The 19,316-nt window shown below is 32.5% G+C and overlaps 1 protein-coding gene across 1 annotated transcript in view; it reads right to left on the bottom strand.

The window, feature by feature from the left end:
- Positions 1-19,316, bottom strand: part of LOC148626101 (uncharacterized) — an 84,526-nt gene that overhangs the window by 28,941 nt on the left and 36,269 nt on the right. Inside the window, exons 34-51 of the mRNA XM_088571083.1 lie at positions 18,291-18,419; positions 16,955-17,083; positions 15,619-15,747; positions 14,253-14,411; positions 13,461-13,607; positions 12,917-13,075; positions 11,394-11,504; positions 10,703-10,947; positions 9,933-10,234; positions 8,921-9,207; positions 7,985-8,187; positions 5,656-5,845; positions 5,414-5,500; positions 3,823-3,981; positions 2,232-2,339; positions 1,356-1,463; positions 807-914; positions 259-366 (exon numbers count right to left, since the gene is read on the bottom strand). Coding sequence (XP_088427209.1) covers positions 259-366; positions 807-914; positions 1,356-1,463; positions 2,232-2,339; positions 3,823-3,981; positions 5,414-5,500; positions 5,656-5,845; positions 7,985-8,187; positions 8,921-9,207; positions 9,933-10,234; positions 10,703-10,947; positions 11,394-11,504; positions 12,917-13,075; positions 13,461-13,607; positions 14,253-14,411; positions 15,619-15,747; positions 16,955-17,083; positions 18,291-18,419 — 2,868 coding nt within the window. The remainder of the gene's footprint in view (positions 1-258; positions 367-806; positions 915-1,355; positions 1,464-2,231; positions 2,340-3,822; positions 3,982-5,413; positions 5,501-5,655; positions 5,846-7,984; positions 8,188-8,920; positions 9,208-9,932; positions 10,235-10,702; positions 10,948-11,393; positions 11,505-12,916; positions 13,076-13,460; positions 13,608-14,252; positions 14,412-15,618; positions 15,748-16,954; positions 17,084-18,290; positions 18,420-19,316) is intronic.

Genomic DNA, 19,316 nt, shown 5'->3' with positions numbered 1-19,316 from the left:
CTCTATCATATCATTGTCAAAAGATCGCAATACGGTTATCATATTGAACAACATATGATTATAACTTAAGGCATTTTTGGAGAGTATATCGTAATGAAAACAGAAGTGACACGAGGAGTCGAGATTTAACCATGTTTTATGTGATAAAGTATGATTCAACACACGGAGTGGGCTTTGGAATTGAAATAACGTTGTAAAAGTGTAAATATTTATAACCAGGTTGAAAACAAATAATGAAAAAAGTCAAATTCAACTTACGCTTGCATTTTCCAAGGGCCGATCTCTTGAACCCACGCTTACATCTACATTTCTTATTTCTACAGTACTCATTGCGTCCACATTTAGGGTTACATTTCGATTGTATTCCTATGAAGAAAAAAAATAAACCTGATTTCTTTAATCAGTACAAAAACAAGGTTTTTTTTCTTGTTGAAATAAAAATTGCTTAACCAAATAACTTTATCATGCTGCTTAAACCCAATGCTTGTTTAAATGTTTCAATGTTTATACATATATAAATATAACTATAAACATTTACCATGTGTAATCTATCATATCATTGTCAAAAGATCGCAATACGGTTATCATATTGAACAACATATGATCATAACTTAAGGCATTTTTGGAGAGTATATCGTAATGAAAACAGAAGTGACACGAGAAGTCGAGATTTAACCATGTTTTATGTGATAAAGTATGACTGAACACACGGCGTGGGCTTTGGAATTGAACAAACTTTGTAAAAGTGTAAATATTTATAACCAGATTGAAAAAAAAATAATGAGAAAAAGTCAAATTCAACTTACGCTTGCATTTTCCAAGGGCCGATCTCTTGAACCCACGCTTACATCTACATTTCTTATTTCTACAGTACTCATTGCGTCCACATTTGGGGTTACATTTCGATTGTATTCCTATGAAGAAAAAAAAATAAACCTGATTTCTTTAATCAGTACAAAAACAAGGTTTTTTTTCTTGTTGAAATAAAAATTGCTTAACCAAATAACTTTATCATGCTGCTTAAACCCAATGCTTGTTTAAATGTTTCAATGTTTATACATATATAAATATAACTATAAACATTTACCATGTGTAATCTATCATATCATTGTCAAAAGATCGCAATACGGTTATCATATTGAACAACATATGATTATAACTTAAGGCATTTTTGGAGAGTATATCGTAATGAAAACAGAAGTGACACAAGGAGTCGAGATTTAACCGTGTTTTATGTGATAAAGTATGATTCAACACACGGAGTGGGCTTTGGAATTGAACAAACTTTGTAAAAGTGTAAATATTTATAACCAGATTGAAAAAAAAATAATGAAAAAAAGTCAAATTCAACTTACGCTTGCATTTCCCAAGGGCCGATCTCTTGAACCCACGCTTACATCTACATTTCTTATTTCTACAGTACTCATTGCGTCCACATTTAGGGTTACATTTCGATTGTATTGCTATGAAGAAAAACAAATAAACCTGATTTCTTTTATCATTATAAAAACAAGGTTTTGTTTCTTGTTAAAATAAAAATTGCTTAACCAAATAACTTTATCGTGCTGTTTAAATCCAATGCTTGTTATAATGTTTCTACAGTACTCATTGTGTCCACATTTAGGGTTACATTTCGATTGTATTCCTATGAAGAAAAAAAACTGATGTCTTATATCATTACATAAACAAGGTTTTTTTTCTTGTTCAAATAAAAATTGCTTAACCAAAAAAACTTTATTATGAAAAGTATGAGAAGAAACGATAAAAATAAAAGTCATTTCTTATATCTGTTTAAAAAAACAAGGTTTTTTTCTTGTTAAAACAGAAATTGCTCAACCAAATAACTACATTAAGCTCATTCCTTTACTTGTTTAAATGTTTCAATGTTTATATAAATGTACAAAGATATGGTAAATAACATTTACCATGTGTCATCTATCATATCATTGTCAAAAGATCGCAATATGGTTATCATATTGAACAACAAATGATTATAAAATTACACGCTTTTTGAGAGTATGTCGTAATGAAAGTATAGAAGTGACACACGGAGTTGAGATTTAACTTCATGTTATATATGATAAGGTGTGACTGAACGCACGAATTATGCTTTTGAACAGAACATACATTGTAAAACTGTAAATGATAATTATCCAGAATGAAAAAAAAATAATAATAAGCAGATTGAAAAAAAAAACAATAATTATGAAAAAAAGTCAAATTCGACTTACGCTTGCATTTTCCAAGGGCCGATCTCTTGAACCCACGCTTACATCTACATTTCTTATTTCTACAGTACTCATTGCGTCCACATTTAGGGATACACTTGGGTCTTTGTGCTATTTGGGAAGACAGTGTTTATGCCATTTATTATAAAAAAAATTATAATTTGGCGATCGTGAAATTTATCGTCGATAATTAGAGTTCAAAATGTATTGACCTCAAACAGTTATAGTAACATTATTTGTTTAATGTTGAAGGCATTTAAAGGGAGATGTGTTCGATGTGAATTTGTCATACCCGTTTTATTTACATGTTTTCCTTTAACGTTAAGCTGTGGATAATTCAAGCATGTAAAAGGACGATCAAATTTACTTTTATTTTACATTCAGCGAACGTTATATACCACATTACCAGTCTTAATTTGTCACCCGATTGTAGAACTTTCTAGATAAAAATAAAAGGCCTGTGTTTGAAATTGGCACTTTGCAAATTCGCCGTTCTTGATTTGGTTGATTTTAGAATAAGAATACTGTAGGGATTTATCAAAAATACCGCTCTGAATTTAGTAAAGAATATTGTTATAAACACCATTTTACTCGGTGTGTTTTTCTCAACCATGAATTATCTTATAGGCAATGTCCGAACTATTTGTACTGTCTGTAATTTCTGGGAAATGTTAAGGAGAGGGAATTTTGTAGTGTAGCGTCAGGAAACAACAGGAGAAAAACAGTTTATGTTATTGCTGTCACACTTTGACCAAAAGAGTTCCATAGTAAAATCGGGAGAAGTATATTCTCATACTCGTCAGCACTGATGATTGGTTATATTTTCAACAATTCCTGTGCGACAATTTATGTCTTTACGGTATTTCTCGCACGAAATGAAAGAAACTAAAGATTTTCATTTACTGATACAAAGTTTTAGAAAAATACTTTTATTAAAAAAAGGTTTGGAATTCTCGTTCTAGTTTCATTTTATATCCGGACTTCACGATGTAGATCACATTGAAATTCGAAGACCGATCTACATTTTACTGTTCACTTCCGGGATCTCCAAACGCAGTATTACAATGAAAAATCTTCCATATATATTGCTATCTTGAACACTTATATCATGTAAAAATAGATTGATGTACTTTTATTGGTATTTTTACACAAATTAAACGAAACATGAATTATTCAATTGGAATGTAGTAAGAAATTACTCCGAATGGTGTTTTATTGTAAAGCGGTAAACATCAACGAAGAATGGAGTCGGAGTTTGAAACAGTCATATCAGGATATTAAACATGAACACATAACGATACCGTACAAACTCTGAGCGTATCTTTTTGTGAAATAATTATTATACTTGACTGGATGAATTGAAAAGACAACAGTGCAAAACAAAAATTATGCCAAAAAACCGAAAAGCATAGCATATAGTCGGATGCCATCAAAACGAGTTTTTCTCAAATCTTTGCAACAATGTCAGTGGTTCGTAAATATCAATTTAAACGTGTATTTTAGCTGTAATTCGCTAGTCTAAAATCGTTCGACACTAAGGGTTTGCAATTCTTTACCTGTCATTAAAATGTATTGAGATAATTAGTCAGCTTACTATTTGGTTGACAGCACCAACAAGTTTTACATCCTGGATATTTTCCGTTCAATCCACGTGTAAACACTCTTCCATTTCGTTCACATACTTTCTTCTGTCCAAGTTTTGCGTGTTCTTTCTTATCAGCTGGTGTCCAATGATAGCATTTCCAAGGCTTGACTGAAAGATGTAAATAAAACATGTGACACCACTTACATTAATCGTCCTTGTAAAACATTTAACGGATTTCATGATGAAGACCATCCTGAAATTTCGAAACAGATATACCTTTTTTTCACCTTCGGATTTCGGAACGTAGTATTACAGCTTGTATCTTTTCTTACACTTTTATCATGTTATTTGTTGTCGGTATTTTACACAGGTTTTGTCTAAATACTAAACTAAGCGCTTGGCAAATGATAAATGTGCTTTTGAATTGAAGACTCGAGACATATTCGTTAAACTGCGGATTCACAATGAGAGTTACATACCCAATACAAGTCAATTCACTATTGTATTACGTTCGCAAGTACAAGTTTTACACCATTACTTGTTTTGTTTTTTATCCACCTGGATAAGGTTTAATGCAGTTAATTAAGGGGCAAGAGAAATGAAACACCAATTAACCATATGGTATTTGGTGTGGTATCTCTTGTTGGTTCCTCTGTAAACAGCAGAACACCATGCAAACGTTGCATGTATGAATTGGAATTAATGTCTTCTTCTATAAATGATATTTCTATGTTTTTAAAAGTCAAATTACTAAATTAAAATATGTTTTGAGATAAACAAATCAGCGGTCAAATGATATAATTTAATGTTGTAGAAAAGTAATAATAGGAAAAGTAGTATACTCCGATTTCTTGTTTTAGGAAAAAGTCCTAAGTGAAATGAAGAGTGTGTGAGGCATGTACAAAAGTAAACACCTTCATATCAAAATTCAAATTGCGGATTTGTGTGTTTTTTTGTTTTTTTTTTTTCTGCATATGACATTGATAAACCGATAAATTATTAAGCGCTAGTCATTTGCATGAATACTTATGATATAATGCTATGGAGTGCAATTAACATTTTTTTTTGTAATTTGTAAACAATTAAATAAGCGTTTGAACAGTTTGATGATCACGTTTGTAACAGAAAGAATAGTTCCATGGTTAAGATGGAACATGATATCTGTATTATTTTTGCAACATTCTCATTGCAAGCATATCATATTTGTCATGAATAAATGACTATGAAAAGCTCGGTGTGACTGGGCTAATTATATTTTACGGAATAGAAATACTCACAATATTGCTCATGACTATAGACCTGGATCGGGTAAATGTATCTGGTAACAAAGTTGTGAGAAAAGCTAATTGTCATATAAAACTAAACCAAAATGAATTTAGTGTGTTTCTTAATGTATTTTTTATTGGTCGGTGGTAGGTATTAGGCAACAATTGACAGGACGTTGGATATGGATACAAATTTATGTACGAATCATTTTGAATAATTTTCAATATATCATCAAAATGTTACATTCAGTCAGTAGAGTTCATGGCATGTTAGGTGGTCTCGTATGCCAGTACAAACTAAGACCGACCTACAAAGAAATCAGAAAAAGCCTTACCTATACAAGCACAAGTTCTGCATCCATATCGATTCTTTTTGTAGCCACCTGGGCAACGTTTGGGACAATAACGTTTAAGGCATAGTCCTATAAAACAAAAGTGTATAGTTTAATGGTGTAGTTGTTTCAGATTCATATTCATTGTGATTGAACCGAATTTCGAAGATCTGAACTATTAAAAATATCATACAGCACTAATGAATTATCTAACTTTATCATCATTGATAACTTTTCAAACTTACTTTTACAGACATCAACGCCATTTCCTTTGAAGAATTTCTTGCATACACATTTGTAGCCACCGTTTCTAGGGACACATCTGGCATTTTTATGACACTTTTGTTTTCTTATCGTCACAAGAACAGGAGATCCTCTAACGATCTTACACTGTGTTACTACTGAACAATCGGAGGTCGTTATCAAGGCATTTAGCTATAAGTAATTTATAAATGGAAGTGATACTAATTATGTCGAATCGCAATATATCAATATGTAACAATCTTTGAGCTGTGGAGTAAAAAATATTATTAATTGTAACGAATGAGAAAAAGTTAACTAATTAATATTTGTATCAAATGATGTTAAAAAAACCCCAAAAAATGTACTCATCCGTAAATTTGTAAACAGTTAGAGTTATGAATTTGCATATAAAATTAATGAAGGCTATATGTTACAATACAGTTTTGAACCCTCCGCTTAAAGAGTAATCAAGAGAACCAAGGTTATAGCAGTAATCAAAAGAATGTAATCAAGGGACAAAGACCAGACACGGAAAACAGACACACACAACAAAGATCTTAAAGTAACTAAAATCATACATACAAAGTAACAAAAGTAAATGAGCAACTTGGACTCCACTAAAAACTGGGAGCATGGACCAACACCGGTAGGGTAAGCGTCCTCTGCCTTTCTAGAAAGACCCGCCGAGTTGCTCATAAAATGTCAAGTCCGGGGTAGACAAACGAGGAAAGGCAAACTATGACCCGTTGAATAAATTAGTTTTCATGGTGCTGATGGATACATCATAACGATCCACGAGTTCATGATAACGACCATAAAACTTCTGTAGTGATGACTTCAATCTTGTAGCAACATAACCCTGTTCCAGAAGCCTATTTGTTAGACTTCTAGCGAGATACAAAAAGTCTGCGTAGTTTCGACAAGCTCTGGCATAACGTATGAGTTGTGATATGAACACTCCATACGCAGGAACCGAAAGGATGTTGCCACAGATGAAAGGATAGTTGACAATTCTGAATGAAAAGTTATCACGTTTGTCGTAAGGTTTGGTCAATAGTTTTCCTTTACCATCGATTTCCAAGTGTAGGTCAAGATATGAGGCTGACTTTACAGTGTCTGTAGTATCCTTTATCTCAAGTTCTTTTGGGTAGATGCGATGTATCAAATCCTCGAAATTAGGATTGTTTAAAGATAAGACGTCATCTATATAGCGGAAACTGAGATTGAAGGATTTAGCCAAACGATATTCTTTCTTTCTGATCAAATCAGCTATAAAGTTAGCCTCATAATAGTGAAGAAATAGGTCAGCAAGTAAAGGAGCACAATTTGTTCCAATTGGAATGCCGACCGTTTGTTGAAAAACACGTCCACCACACTGGGCAAATATGTTGTCGATTAAAAATTCCAGCATTTTGTAAACATCTTCCTCTGTATATTTGGAAGATGATTTGGAATTATTTTTTACAGGAATCTCTACCAAGAACTATATATTTGTATCTAGGTGTACCATCTTTTTTGGAAAAACAACGATGTATAATGTTTTTAAGTCGGGATGTTAACTGAGTATGGGGAATAGAAGTATACAGTATTGAAAAATCATATGTTTTAATGCTATTATATTCAGATAATAGTCTCGAACTGATTGTCTCCAAAAGATCTTTCGAATCTTTCGGGAGTAACAAGTGTTGTGGTAGGACTGCAGACCCTCTTTGACAGCTTTGAGTATAGAATTTAAAAGTTTTGAAAGAGGTTTGGTGGTACATTTTGCAGATCCAGCCATGAAACGTTATTTGTATGGATTCTTGTGAAGTTTAGGAATCCAGTACATAGACGGTAAATCACAATCATCGTTCTTGGTAGAGAGACCAAAAGAGGATAGCACAGATTTATGGTTTTCCCCAATCTCTTCTTGTGGAAATACGGACCTGTAGTTTTATCAAGAAACTGTTTTATATCTATTTTTATAGTTTGAGACAATTTACTTGAAGACGTCAATATATTGACCATTATGTTTTGATATCGGTAATAACCAACCAACGGAAATATGCGAATCTGCCAATAACGAAAGCTTTGCGTCTACATAAAAATACCAAACAATCACTTCCTTAAGTTATAACTTGAAAAATGCACTGTGTATTTCTTTTATTTGTTAATGTTTCTTGAATATATAGCTAAAACCAAGTAAATCTTGGTCTTTTAACACATTGTAGTTTAAACTCTAAATAAAAAATCTCTCTTCTTGTTATTCAGGATCTTTGAGGTAAGTTAATAGGGTTATTTAGTATATACTTATTGTTTTCTTAACCGATCCATAATCTATATAATCTATACCGGGTAATATTGTCTGTTAGGTCCGACACAACCACACTGACTCTTCCTCACACATTTATCGTTGCTAAGTACAAATCCATGTTTGCATTTACAACCCTCTGTATTTGGACTTAAACACAAAGCTTCAGCATTGGGGTCTACACAGGTAGCAGGACAACCAGATACTGATGAACTGTATTCCATATTATATGGACACTTTAAAGCTGAAATGTTATTTTTTTATGAATCATTATATACACAGAAAAAAAATCAGAAAGTGGAGAGATATCGATTGTTATTGATCCGCCTGCAAATAACGATTAAACCTTACATCTATAAAACAAAAAGTTACAAAAGTAGTTTTGTTACTGATGCTTCATCAATTAACTGTCTTGCTGTGATTTTCAATATTAAACAGCAGTCTTTATAAAAATCAGATAGGGGGTGATTCTTGCATGTCAAAAAAAAAAAGTTGAAATTTTGAGATAAAAAATGTATAGATCGTGTATGAAATAGGCACTTTGCAGTTATCGTTATCGTTCTTAATTGGGTTTGATTTGGTTGAATACAGTGGGGAATGAATGCATGGAATAAAATACAGAACCGACTATCGTTACGTTAAAATATTGCCTATGTAGACAGAAAAAGCATCATTTGTACGATAGGTTTCTTTACAATGTGAACTATTTCTTCTATAGGCAGTGTTTAAACTTTATATTTGGTGGTATTTACTTCGCAATAGCAAGCTGTCAAATTATTGACTTTAATGTCTTAATTTAATAATCAATTTAACTGTTTCTTTAATTCCTTGGTTCTTGTTTTATTTCGACCAATAAGTCTTGATTAATACATTATTTTTTTTTAAAATAATTAAGATTTTCAAACAACAGTTTAACATAAAAGTAATATTAAAAGCAGTGTATTTTAGGAAATTTAAATCAGTTTCTATGTACTTACGACAAAAATCGGCTCTCCTCCACTTGATGGGAATTCCCAAGTCCTCACATTGCTCCGCGGCTCCTGCGTGTATATTACATATGATTTCTTGTAGGTGTGGCTCTCCAATATTACTGCAGGCGTCAAATAAACAAGATTTGTACATATCGGTCATTACGTCTTTTTCTTTAGCTGCACATGGCATGAACGGACTCATTCGTAAACCTGGGTTCAGATGTGAGCATGCTTTTACAGCTTTCGCTTTTTTGTCAGGAGTGCATGGGTCTGATACATCGTTGACTGCACACCTAAATCAATACACAATTGCAGAAAGTTTAAGAATGTATATATTATCCTAAAATTAAAAACAATTACACGCTATAAAAATCACATTAAGACTGCTCACAAGGAAATTGACATATGTGGTCATTGTATAATTGTTTGTTGAAAAATACTTTTGGTTTTGTGTACGTCTTGTCTACAATCAATATTTGAATATAGATCTTCCTATATAGTAGATTATAATACTGCTGGTGAGAGGTTACTCCGTGAAACACGTTTAGACCATATCGTAATTTGCATTACATTTGATTGGTATATATGTATTTAATAACCATTTGATCGATGCCACTGCTGGTGGACCAAAGGTCGTTGTAGGTATTCACCAACCTATAAGGCAGACTCGTCTCACCCCGAATATTATCAAATTTTGTTTATCAAATTCATTAGAATTTGCAGTTTTAATAATGTCAAAATACTTAAAACACTGAGGCTTCACTCCTTGTATTGCATATTGTAGAATCTCTTGGTGATAAAGTTGGCTTTTTATTTCGATAGTTTTAAATTTGGTTTTGAGTGCCTCTTGTATATAATCAATCTTTGAATTCATATCTTCCATTACAATTGATTATAGTGCTGCTGATGAGAGGACATTCCTTGAAACATGCATACAGCATGTCTAAATTTTTAATATTTAATACTGATATTTTTATATTTGTAACTTTAAATAAAATTGGGAAAATAAAACTATTACCTTTTGTTCAGATCATTATTATTTCCAGCGATATAACTCATTCCAATCTGTACGAATTTGTCCTTCTTTTTGCTCACATCGACACCTTTTGCAGTTTTAAAATCGTCTTTTTTCCCATTGCAGTCTCCACATATTCCATTGATCTTACCACTATACGTTTTAGGAATTGTTACAGTGGCTGCTGAATTTCCATCCCATGTTACCCTAAATCCACAGTTTGATTCCACTCGAACATTTCTCCCTGTTAGGACGATCCGGAAGTTAGAACCGGAATATGGTGAGTAAACTCTGATGTTATTTACCTAGAACATTGATTTTACAAAATCAACAAAAAATCAACTGCCGAATGATAAAGTTGAAAGAGTAATAAAGGGAACCAAGGTTATAGCGGTAATGTAATCTCTCTGGTTTTATTTGGTTGGTTTTTAGCTGAAAGCGCATTGTAAGGGTGCGGCTTGATCCTCTTGTCCCACACATGTCTTACTTAGATTAAAACCTACTTCATCGTCTCATTGAAGTAACTGGATCATTGTATTTAAACAGTCGGAGATAAATAATCTTCATAAAAAATTTTTTAATCTTCATGACATTTTTTTGCATTTCAAGGTTTTGTTTGTTTTAATGGAAGTAATGGAAGATGGAATTATTACCATTATCTTAACAATTCACAGAATATTATTTGTTTTTCGTTTCGCTAATACATTTAATTAATTTTATATAGTCACTAAGAACGCAAAGTAACTATGAAATATACTAAAGGTTTAACTTACAAATATAGAGTTCTTTTTACCAAGTTTAATAGTTGAGCTCTTTAATATTATCAAAACATATTTTGTGAAAGACACTCTTTTGTTTCGTCCCCGGTGCTCGTTCTTCACACGAACTTCAAACCCACCACACCTATCACTTGTCTTCGTTTTAACCATGGTATAAGTACAGATACCCATAAAGTGAATAAGTTGTCTATCGAACGTTACATAGTGAGGATCGCCAGTGGCCGAGCATGTGCAGGTACCTAATTAGTATAAAATGAAAAGGTTTAATTCAAATTGAATTTGAAATATGTGCCCTTATAGATCTTTCCTGTTTACTGTGGGATAATAGATGAGTTATTTGAACTTGAAATATGTGCCCTTATAGATCTTTCCTGTTTACTGTGGGATAATAGATGAGCATGCGTGTGGCATGTTCATTATACAATTTCGCAAATGAAAATTATTTTGTTTTACCGAAGACTTACCCAGCGGAAGTAAACACGATAGGGTCTATTGTAATATACAAATTATCATGTCGTTTATGTGAATCGTCTTTAAACTGCACTTACTGACTAAAATAATGTTTATACAAAATTTGGGTTTCTTTTTGGGTGTCTTTATCACTTCTATAACTAAACGCCATCGCAGTTTTCAAATTACTCATTTTAGAATCAAAACCTTGTTCAATTGTATAAAAAGTACATACCAACGCAACTAGAAACACCATCTCCAGTAAAACCTCTCTTACAAACACATCGACCGTTCTGACAATTAGCGTTTCTATTACAGACCTTGGATCCACACATCGGACCTATAACTACATATATGATATATCTATGATTTTTATTCGATAAATATGAAATGTATCACACTTTTGTTATATAATATTGATTACTTCACAATTACAAATATAATTAGCGCAAGCCATATTACAAAATAAGTGCCTTGCCTATTGGTGTCGGGAAAATTGGCGTTTCATAAATCAATAATCATGATAAAATATATGCCTTCACTTAAAATATAAATAGATAATACCATCTCATTATACTATTATTAGGTAAAGAAATGTTTCCCAGATTATTTCATTGAATGCATATGTTTCCACTTGAATTGAGACAAAATACGCAATTCATGTGGTTTAATAGGCAAAACTAGATATCTTTCCATACCGGTCCTAAACATGTTTCCATATTTTTTAAACATATGAAAACATATGTTTCATTTTTTCCTGTGTATGTGCAATACAAGGAATGGAGTCTAAGTGTTTTATGAATTTTAAAACAGTTTTGTTGAAAATTTTGTCAAAAGATTAATAAAACGATTCGTGGTCAGACAAGTTTGACTACTGGGTTGGTGAATACCTTTTGGGACCCATTGGTTATTACTTACAAAAGTATCAATCATATAGAATTGCAAATGTTGGTATGTTGTGCACGTGTTTAAGCGAGTAACATCTCACCAGCAGCACCAAAATCAAATTGAAATTTTTCGAAAAGGAGATAAATCATATTTAAACGCTAACCTACTGTTAACATTTTTTGCATTTTGTTCAGGGTGGAAAGAAAAGAGCAAAAACAGTTCCTATGAAGTTGATATATATAACTACATATTACTGATAATTTTTGAAACCGCTAACATTGACAGCGGCGAATATGTTCAACTGACATAATCTGCAGAAATTAGCAACCGAGAAATATAATACGTCTACAGTAACTTATGTATGTTGAGTGGTATTGGACATCCTATACAAAAAACATTGGAATTTGAGATAAGTCATTGAATCTAATTTGAATGTTTTCCTAAAAGAAAAATAAATACATGTTTTTTTTAATAATTTCAGAAAATAACTACACTCATGTATTTGTTCTATACTTGAAAAGACCATTATTTGAACTCAGCATCACTTGATTTACTAAAATAATTTTTATAAAAATGCAAGAAAAAAATAGTATTTGACAGAGTTATATGCCCTTGCTTTGTTCATTGTTAGTGCGATGAAATCAACTCAATATATCAAAGTAATATGAACAATCCAAATTTTCCATAATTCTGGTAGTGCAAATAGTCAAATTAACTTTAAAAAAGGTATACCATTTTCTGCGTGTTATAAAACTGATTTAAAAATAACTTTAAAAATTAGATATAGCTGTAATGATTCAAACAATTGGCAAAAAATGGTTTGTATTATTACCTTGTCGTAGAAAATATATCAATAATTAGTCAGCTTACTATTTGGTTGACAGCACCAACAAGTTTTACATCCTGGATATTTTCCGTTCAATCCACGTGTAAACACTCTTCCATTTCGTTCACATACTTTCTTCTGTCCAAGTTTTGCGTGTTCTTTCAAATCAGCTGGTGTCCAATGATAGCATTTCCAAGGCTTGACTGAAAGATGTAAATAAAACATGTGACACCACTTACATTAATCGTTCTTGTAGAAAATATATTCAAGCCCAACACATCTAATTTAAAGATGTAACTTGTATCAAGGAAAGACAAACATTGTTCTGCCAATTAAATTACAAAATACATATTCTATTATAAGGTATTTGGTTTTACTATTAAATTTTGATAATTTGCAAGCTATCTTGTTCGTCTATGCAACTCAATATACCATCTTTCCTTCATTGAACATCTTCGATCAAAATTTTCGATTTCAGAACTAGGGAGGACACTCCTGACAATCTACACTTTACTTATTTGAACTTTGAAGCATTTTATCTTACAGCAAACGATAAAAGTGATGGCTGATTTTATAAATTTTTGATACCTGGTATTTTTGTGCACATCCTTCCATTTCCTCTGTAGCCTTTCTTACAAACGCATTTTCCATTTCTGCATCTAGCCTTCTTGTGGCATTTTTTCTTACATGGAACTCGTTCTACAATAAATATTATCTCCTTATATGTGAAGCATTGTCAACAAAACATACTAGTGAAGCTACGATATTTAGCCGCTTAAACTAAAACGTAGCTTTCAGGCTTAAACCAACCCAACAACGACTTAAAAGACAGGAAAATATGGTTGTTGGAACCTTTCAAATGCAACCGTTCCAGCGTGTGTTTGATTGAAAGATGATAAAATACAATGACATTGAAATACTAAGGGGGAACTGGCTTTAAATCAAACGAAACATAAACTATTTTATTGGAATGTAGTAAGAAATTACTCCGAATGGTGTTTTATTGTAAAGCGGTAAACATCAATGAAGAATGGAGTCGGAGTTTGAAACAATCATATCAGGATATTAAACATGAAGACATAACGATACTGTACAAACTCTGAGCGTATTTGTTTGTGAAATAAGCATATACTTGACTGGATGAATTGAAAAGACAAAGTGCTAAACAAAAATTATGTCGAAAAACCGAAAAGCATAGCATATAGTCGGATGCCATCAAAACCAGTTTTTCTCAAATCTTTGCAACAATGTCCGTGGTTCGTAAATATCAATTTAAACGTGTGTTATAGCTGTAATTAGTTAGTCTAAAATCGTTCGACACTAAGGGTTTGCAATTTGTTACCTGAAATTAAAATATATATCAATAATTAGTCAGCTTACTATTTGGTTGACAGCACCAACAAGTTTTACATCCTGGATATTTTCCGTTCAATCCACGTGTAAACACTCTTCCATTTCGTTCACATACTTTCTTCTGTCCAAGTTTTGCGTGTTCTTTCAAATCAGCTGGTGTCCAATGATAGCATTTCCAAGGCTTGACTGAAAGATGTAAATAAAACATGTGACACCACTTACATTAATCGTTCTTGTAGAAAATATATTCAAGCCCAAAACATCTAATGTAAAGCTGTAACTTGTATCAAGGAAAGACAAACATTGTTCTGCCAATTAAATTACAAAATACATATTCTATTATAAGGTATTTGGTTTTACTATTAAATTTCGATAATTTGCAAGCTATCTTGTTCGTCTATGCAACTCAATATACCATCTTTCCTTCATTGAACATCTTCGATCAAAATTTTCAATTTCAGAACTAGGGAGGACACTCCTGACAATCTACACTTTACTTATTTGAACTTTGAAGCATTTTATCTTACAGCAAACGATAAAAGTGATGGCTGATTTTATAAATTTTTGATACCTGGTATTTTTGTGCACATCCTTCCATTTCCTCTGTAGCCTTTCTTACAAACGCATTTTCCATTTCTGCATCTAGCCTTCTTGTGGCATTTTTTCTTACATGGAACTCGTTCTACAATAAATATTATCTCCTTATATGTGAAGCATTGTCAACAAAACATACTAGTGAAGCTACGATATTTAGCCGCTTAAACTAAAACGTAGCTTTCAGGCTTAAACCAACCCAACAACGACTTAAAAGACAGGAAAATATGGTTGTTGGAACCTTTCAAATGCAACCTTTCCAGCGTGTGTTTGATTGAAAGATGATAAAATACAATGACATTGAAATACTAAGGGGGAACTGGCTTTAAATCAAACGAAACATGAATTATTTTATTGGAATGTAGTAAGAAATTACTCCGAATGGTGTTTTATTGTAAAGCGGTAAACATCAATGAAGAATGGAGTCGGAGTTTGAAACAATCATATCAGTATATTAAACATGAAGACATAACGATACCGTACAAACTCTGAGCGTATTTGTTTGTGAAATAAGCATATACTTGACTGGATGAATTGAAAAGACAAAGTGCTAAACAAAAATTATGTCGAAAAACCGAAAAGCATAGCATATAGTCGGATGCCATCAAAACCAGTTTTTCTCAAATCTTTGCAACAATGTCCGTGGTTCGTAAATATCAATTTAAACGTGTGTTATAGCTGTAATTAGTTAGTCTAAAATCGTTCGACACTAAGGGTTTGCAATTTGTTACCTGAAATTAAAATATATATCAATAATTAGTCAGCTTACTATTTGGTTGACAGCACCAACAAGTTTTACATCCTGGATATTTTCCGTTCAATCCACGTGTAAACACTCTTCCATTTCGTTCACATACTTTCTTCTGTCCAAGTTTTGCGTGTTCTTTCAAATCAGCTGGTGTCCAATGATAGCATTTCCAAGGCTTGACTGAAAGATGTAAATAAAACATGTGACACCACTTACATTAATCGTTCTTGTAGAAAATATATTCAAGTCCAACACATCTAATTTAAAGATGTAACTTGTATCAAGGACAGACAAACATTGTTCAGCCAATTAAATTACAAAATACATATTCCATTATAAGGTATTTGGTTTTACTATTAAATTTCGATAATTTGCAAGCTATCTTGTTCGTCTATGCAACTCAATATACCATCTTTCCTTCATTGAACATCTTCGATCAAAATTTTCGATTTCAGAACTAGGGAGGACATTCCTGACAATCTACACTTTACTTATTTGAACTTTGAAGCATTTTATCTTACAGCAAACGATAAAAGCGATGGCTGATTTTATAAATTTTTGATACCTGGTATTTTTGTGCACATCCTTCCATTTCCTCTGTAGCCTTTCTTACAAACGCATTTTCCATTTCTGCATCTAGCCTTCTTGTGGCATTTTTTCTTACATGGAACTCGTTCTACAATAAATATTATCTCCTTATATGTGAAGCATTGTCAACAAAACATACTAGTTAAGCTACGATATTTAGCCGCTTAAACTAAAACGTAGCTTTCAGGCTTAAACCAATCCAACACCGACTTAAAAGACAGGAAAATATGGTTGTTGGAACCTTTCAAATGCAACCGTTCCAGCGTGTGTTTGATTGAAAGATGATAAAATACAATGACATTGAAATACTAAGGGGGAAACTGGCTTTAAATCAAACGAAACATAAATTATTTTATTGGAATGTAGTAAGAAATTACTCCGAATGGTGTTTTATTGTAAAGCGGTAAACATCAATGAAGAATGGAGTCGGAGTTTGAAACAGTCATATCAGGATATTAAACATGAACACAACGATACCGTACAAACTCTGAGCGTATTTGTTTGTGAAATAAGTATTATACTTGACTGGATGAATTGAAAAGACAAAGTGCTAAACAAACATTATGTCGAAAAACCGAAAAGCATAGCATATAGTCGGATGCCATCAAAACCAGTTTTTCTCAAATCTTTGCAACAATGTACGTGGTTCGTAAATATCAATTTTAACGTGTGTTATAGCTGTAATTAGTTAGTCTAAAATCGTTCGACACTAAGGGTTTGCAATTCTTTACCTGTCATTAAAATATATAGAGATAATTAGTCAGCTTACTATTTGGTTGACAGCACCAACAAGTTTTACATCCTGGATATTTTCCGTTCAATCCACGTGTAAACACTCTTCCATTTCGTTCACATACTTTCTTCTGTCCAAGTTTTGCGTGTTCTTTCAAATCAGCTGGTGTCCAATGATAGCATTTCCAAGGCTTGACTGAAAGATGTAAATAAAACATGTGACACCACTTACATTAATCGTTCTTGTAGAAAATATATTCAAGTCCAACACATCTAATTTAAAGATGTAACTTGTATCAAGGACAGACAAACATTGTTCAGCCAATTAAATTACAAAATACATATTCCATTATAAGGTATTTGGTTTTACTATTAAATTTCGATAATTTGCAAGCTATCTTGTTCGTCTATGCAACTCAATATACCATCTTTCCTTCATTGAACATCTTCGATCAAAATTTTCGATTTCAGAACTAGGGAGGACATTCCTGACAATCTACACTTTACTTATTTGAACTTTGAAGCATTTTATCTTACAGCAAACGATAAAAGCGATGGCTGATTTTATAAATTTTTGATACCTGGTATTTTTGTGCACATCCTTCCATTTCCTCTGTAGCCTTTCTTACAAACGCATTTTCCATTTCTGCATCTAGCCTTCTTGTGGCATTTTTTCTTACATGGAACTCGTTCTACAATAAATATTATCTCCTTATATGTGAAGCATTGTCAACAAAACATACTAGTTAAGCTACGATATTTAGCCGCTTAAACTAAAACGTAGCTTTCAGGCTTAAACCAATCCAACACCGACTTAAAAGACAGGAAAATATGGTTGTTGGAACCTTTCAAATGCAACCGTTCCAGCGTGTGTTTGATTGAAAGATGATAAAATACAATGACATTGAAATACTAAGGGGGAAACTGGCTTTAAATCAAACGAAACATAAATTATTTTATTGGAATGTAGTAAGAAATTACTCCGAATGGTGTTTTATTGTAAAGCGGTAAACATCAATGAAGAATGGAGTCGGAGTTTGAAACAGTCATATCAGGATATTAAACATGAACACAACGATACCGTACAAACTCTGAGCGTATTTGTTTGTGAAATAAGTATTATACTTGACTGGATGAATTGAAAAGACAAAGTGCTAAACAAACATTATGTCGAAAAACCGAAAAGCATAGCATATAGTCGGATGCCATCAAAACCAGTTTTTCTCAAATCTTTGCAACAATGTACGTGGTTCGTAAATATCAATTTTAACGTGTGTTATAGCTGTAATTAGTTAGTCTAAAATCGTTCGACACTAAGGGTTTGCAATTCTTTACCTGTCATTAAAATATATAGAGATAATTAGTCAGCTTACTATTTGGTTGACAGCACCAACAAGTTTTACATCCTGGATATTTTCCGTTCAATCCACGTGTAAACACTCTTCCATTTCGTTCACATACTTTCTTCTGTCCAAGTTTTGCGTGTTCTTTCAAATCAGCTGGTGTCCAATGATAGCATTTCCAAGGCTTGACTGAAAGATGTAAATAAAACATGTGACACCACTTACATTAATCGTTCTTGTAGAAAATATATTCAAGCCCAACACATCTAATTTAAAGATGTAACTTGTATCAAGGAAAGACAAACATTGTTCTGCCAATTAAATTACAAAATACATATTCTATTATAAGGTATTTGGTTTTACTATTAAATTTTGATAATTTGCAAGCTATCTTGTTCGTCTATGCAACTCAATATACCATCTTTCCTTCATTGAACATCTTCGATCAAAATTTTCGATTTCAGAACTAGGGAGGACACTCCTGACAATCTACACTTTACTTATTTGAACTTTGAAGCATTTTATCTTACAGCAAACGATAAAAGTGATGGCTGATTTTATAAATTTTTGATACCTGGTATTTTTGTGCACATCCTTCCATTTCCTCTGTAGCCTTTCTTACAAACGCATTTTCCATTTCTGCATCTAGCCTTCTTGTGGCATTTTTTCTTACATGGAACTCGTTCTACAATAAATATTATCTCCTTATATGTGAAGCATTGTCAACAAAACATACTAGTGAAGCTACGATATTTAGCCGCTTAAACTAAAACGTAGCTTTCAGGCTTAAACCAACCCAACAACGACTTAAAAGACAGGAAAATATGGTTGTTGGAACCTTTCAAATGCAACCGTTCCAGCTTGTGTTTGATTGAAAGATGATAAAATACAATGACATTGAAATACTAAGGGGGAACTGGCTTTAAATCAAACGAAACATGAACTATTTTATTGGAATGTAGTAAGAAATTACTCCGAATGGTGTTTTATTGTAAAGCGGTAAACATCAATGAAGAATGGAGTCGGAGTTTGAAACAATCATATCAGGATATTAAACATGAAGAAATAACGATACCGTACAAACTC

This window comes from Perna viridis, chromosome 2 (assembly GCF_037379345.1).
Source record: "Perna viridis isolate PV_CMFRI_1.1 ecotype Kerala chromosome 2, ASM3737934v1, whole genome shotgun sequence".
Lineage (NCBI taxonomy): Eukaryota > Metazoa > Mollusca > Bivalvia > Mytilida > Mytilidae > Perna > Perna viridis.
The sequence above is the reverse complement of the archived record's forward strand: the minus strand, read 5'-3'. Positions and strand labels throughout refer to the sequence as shown.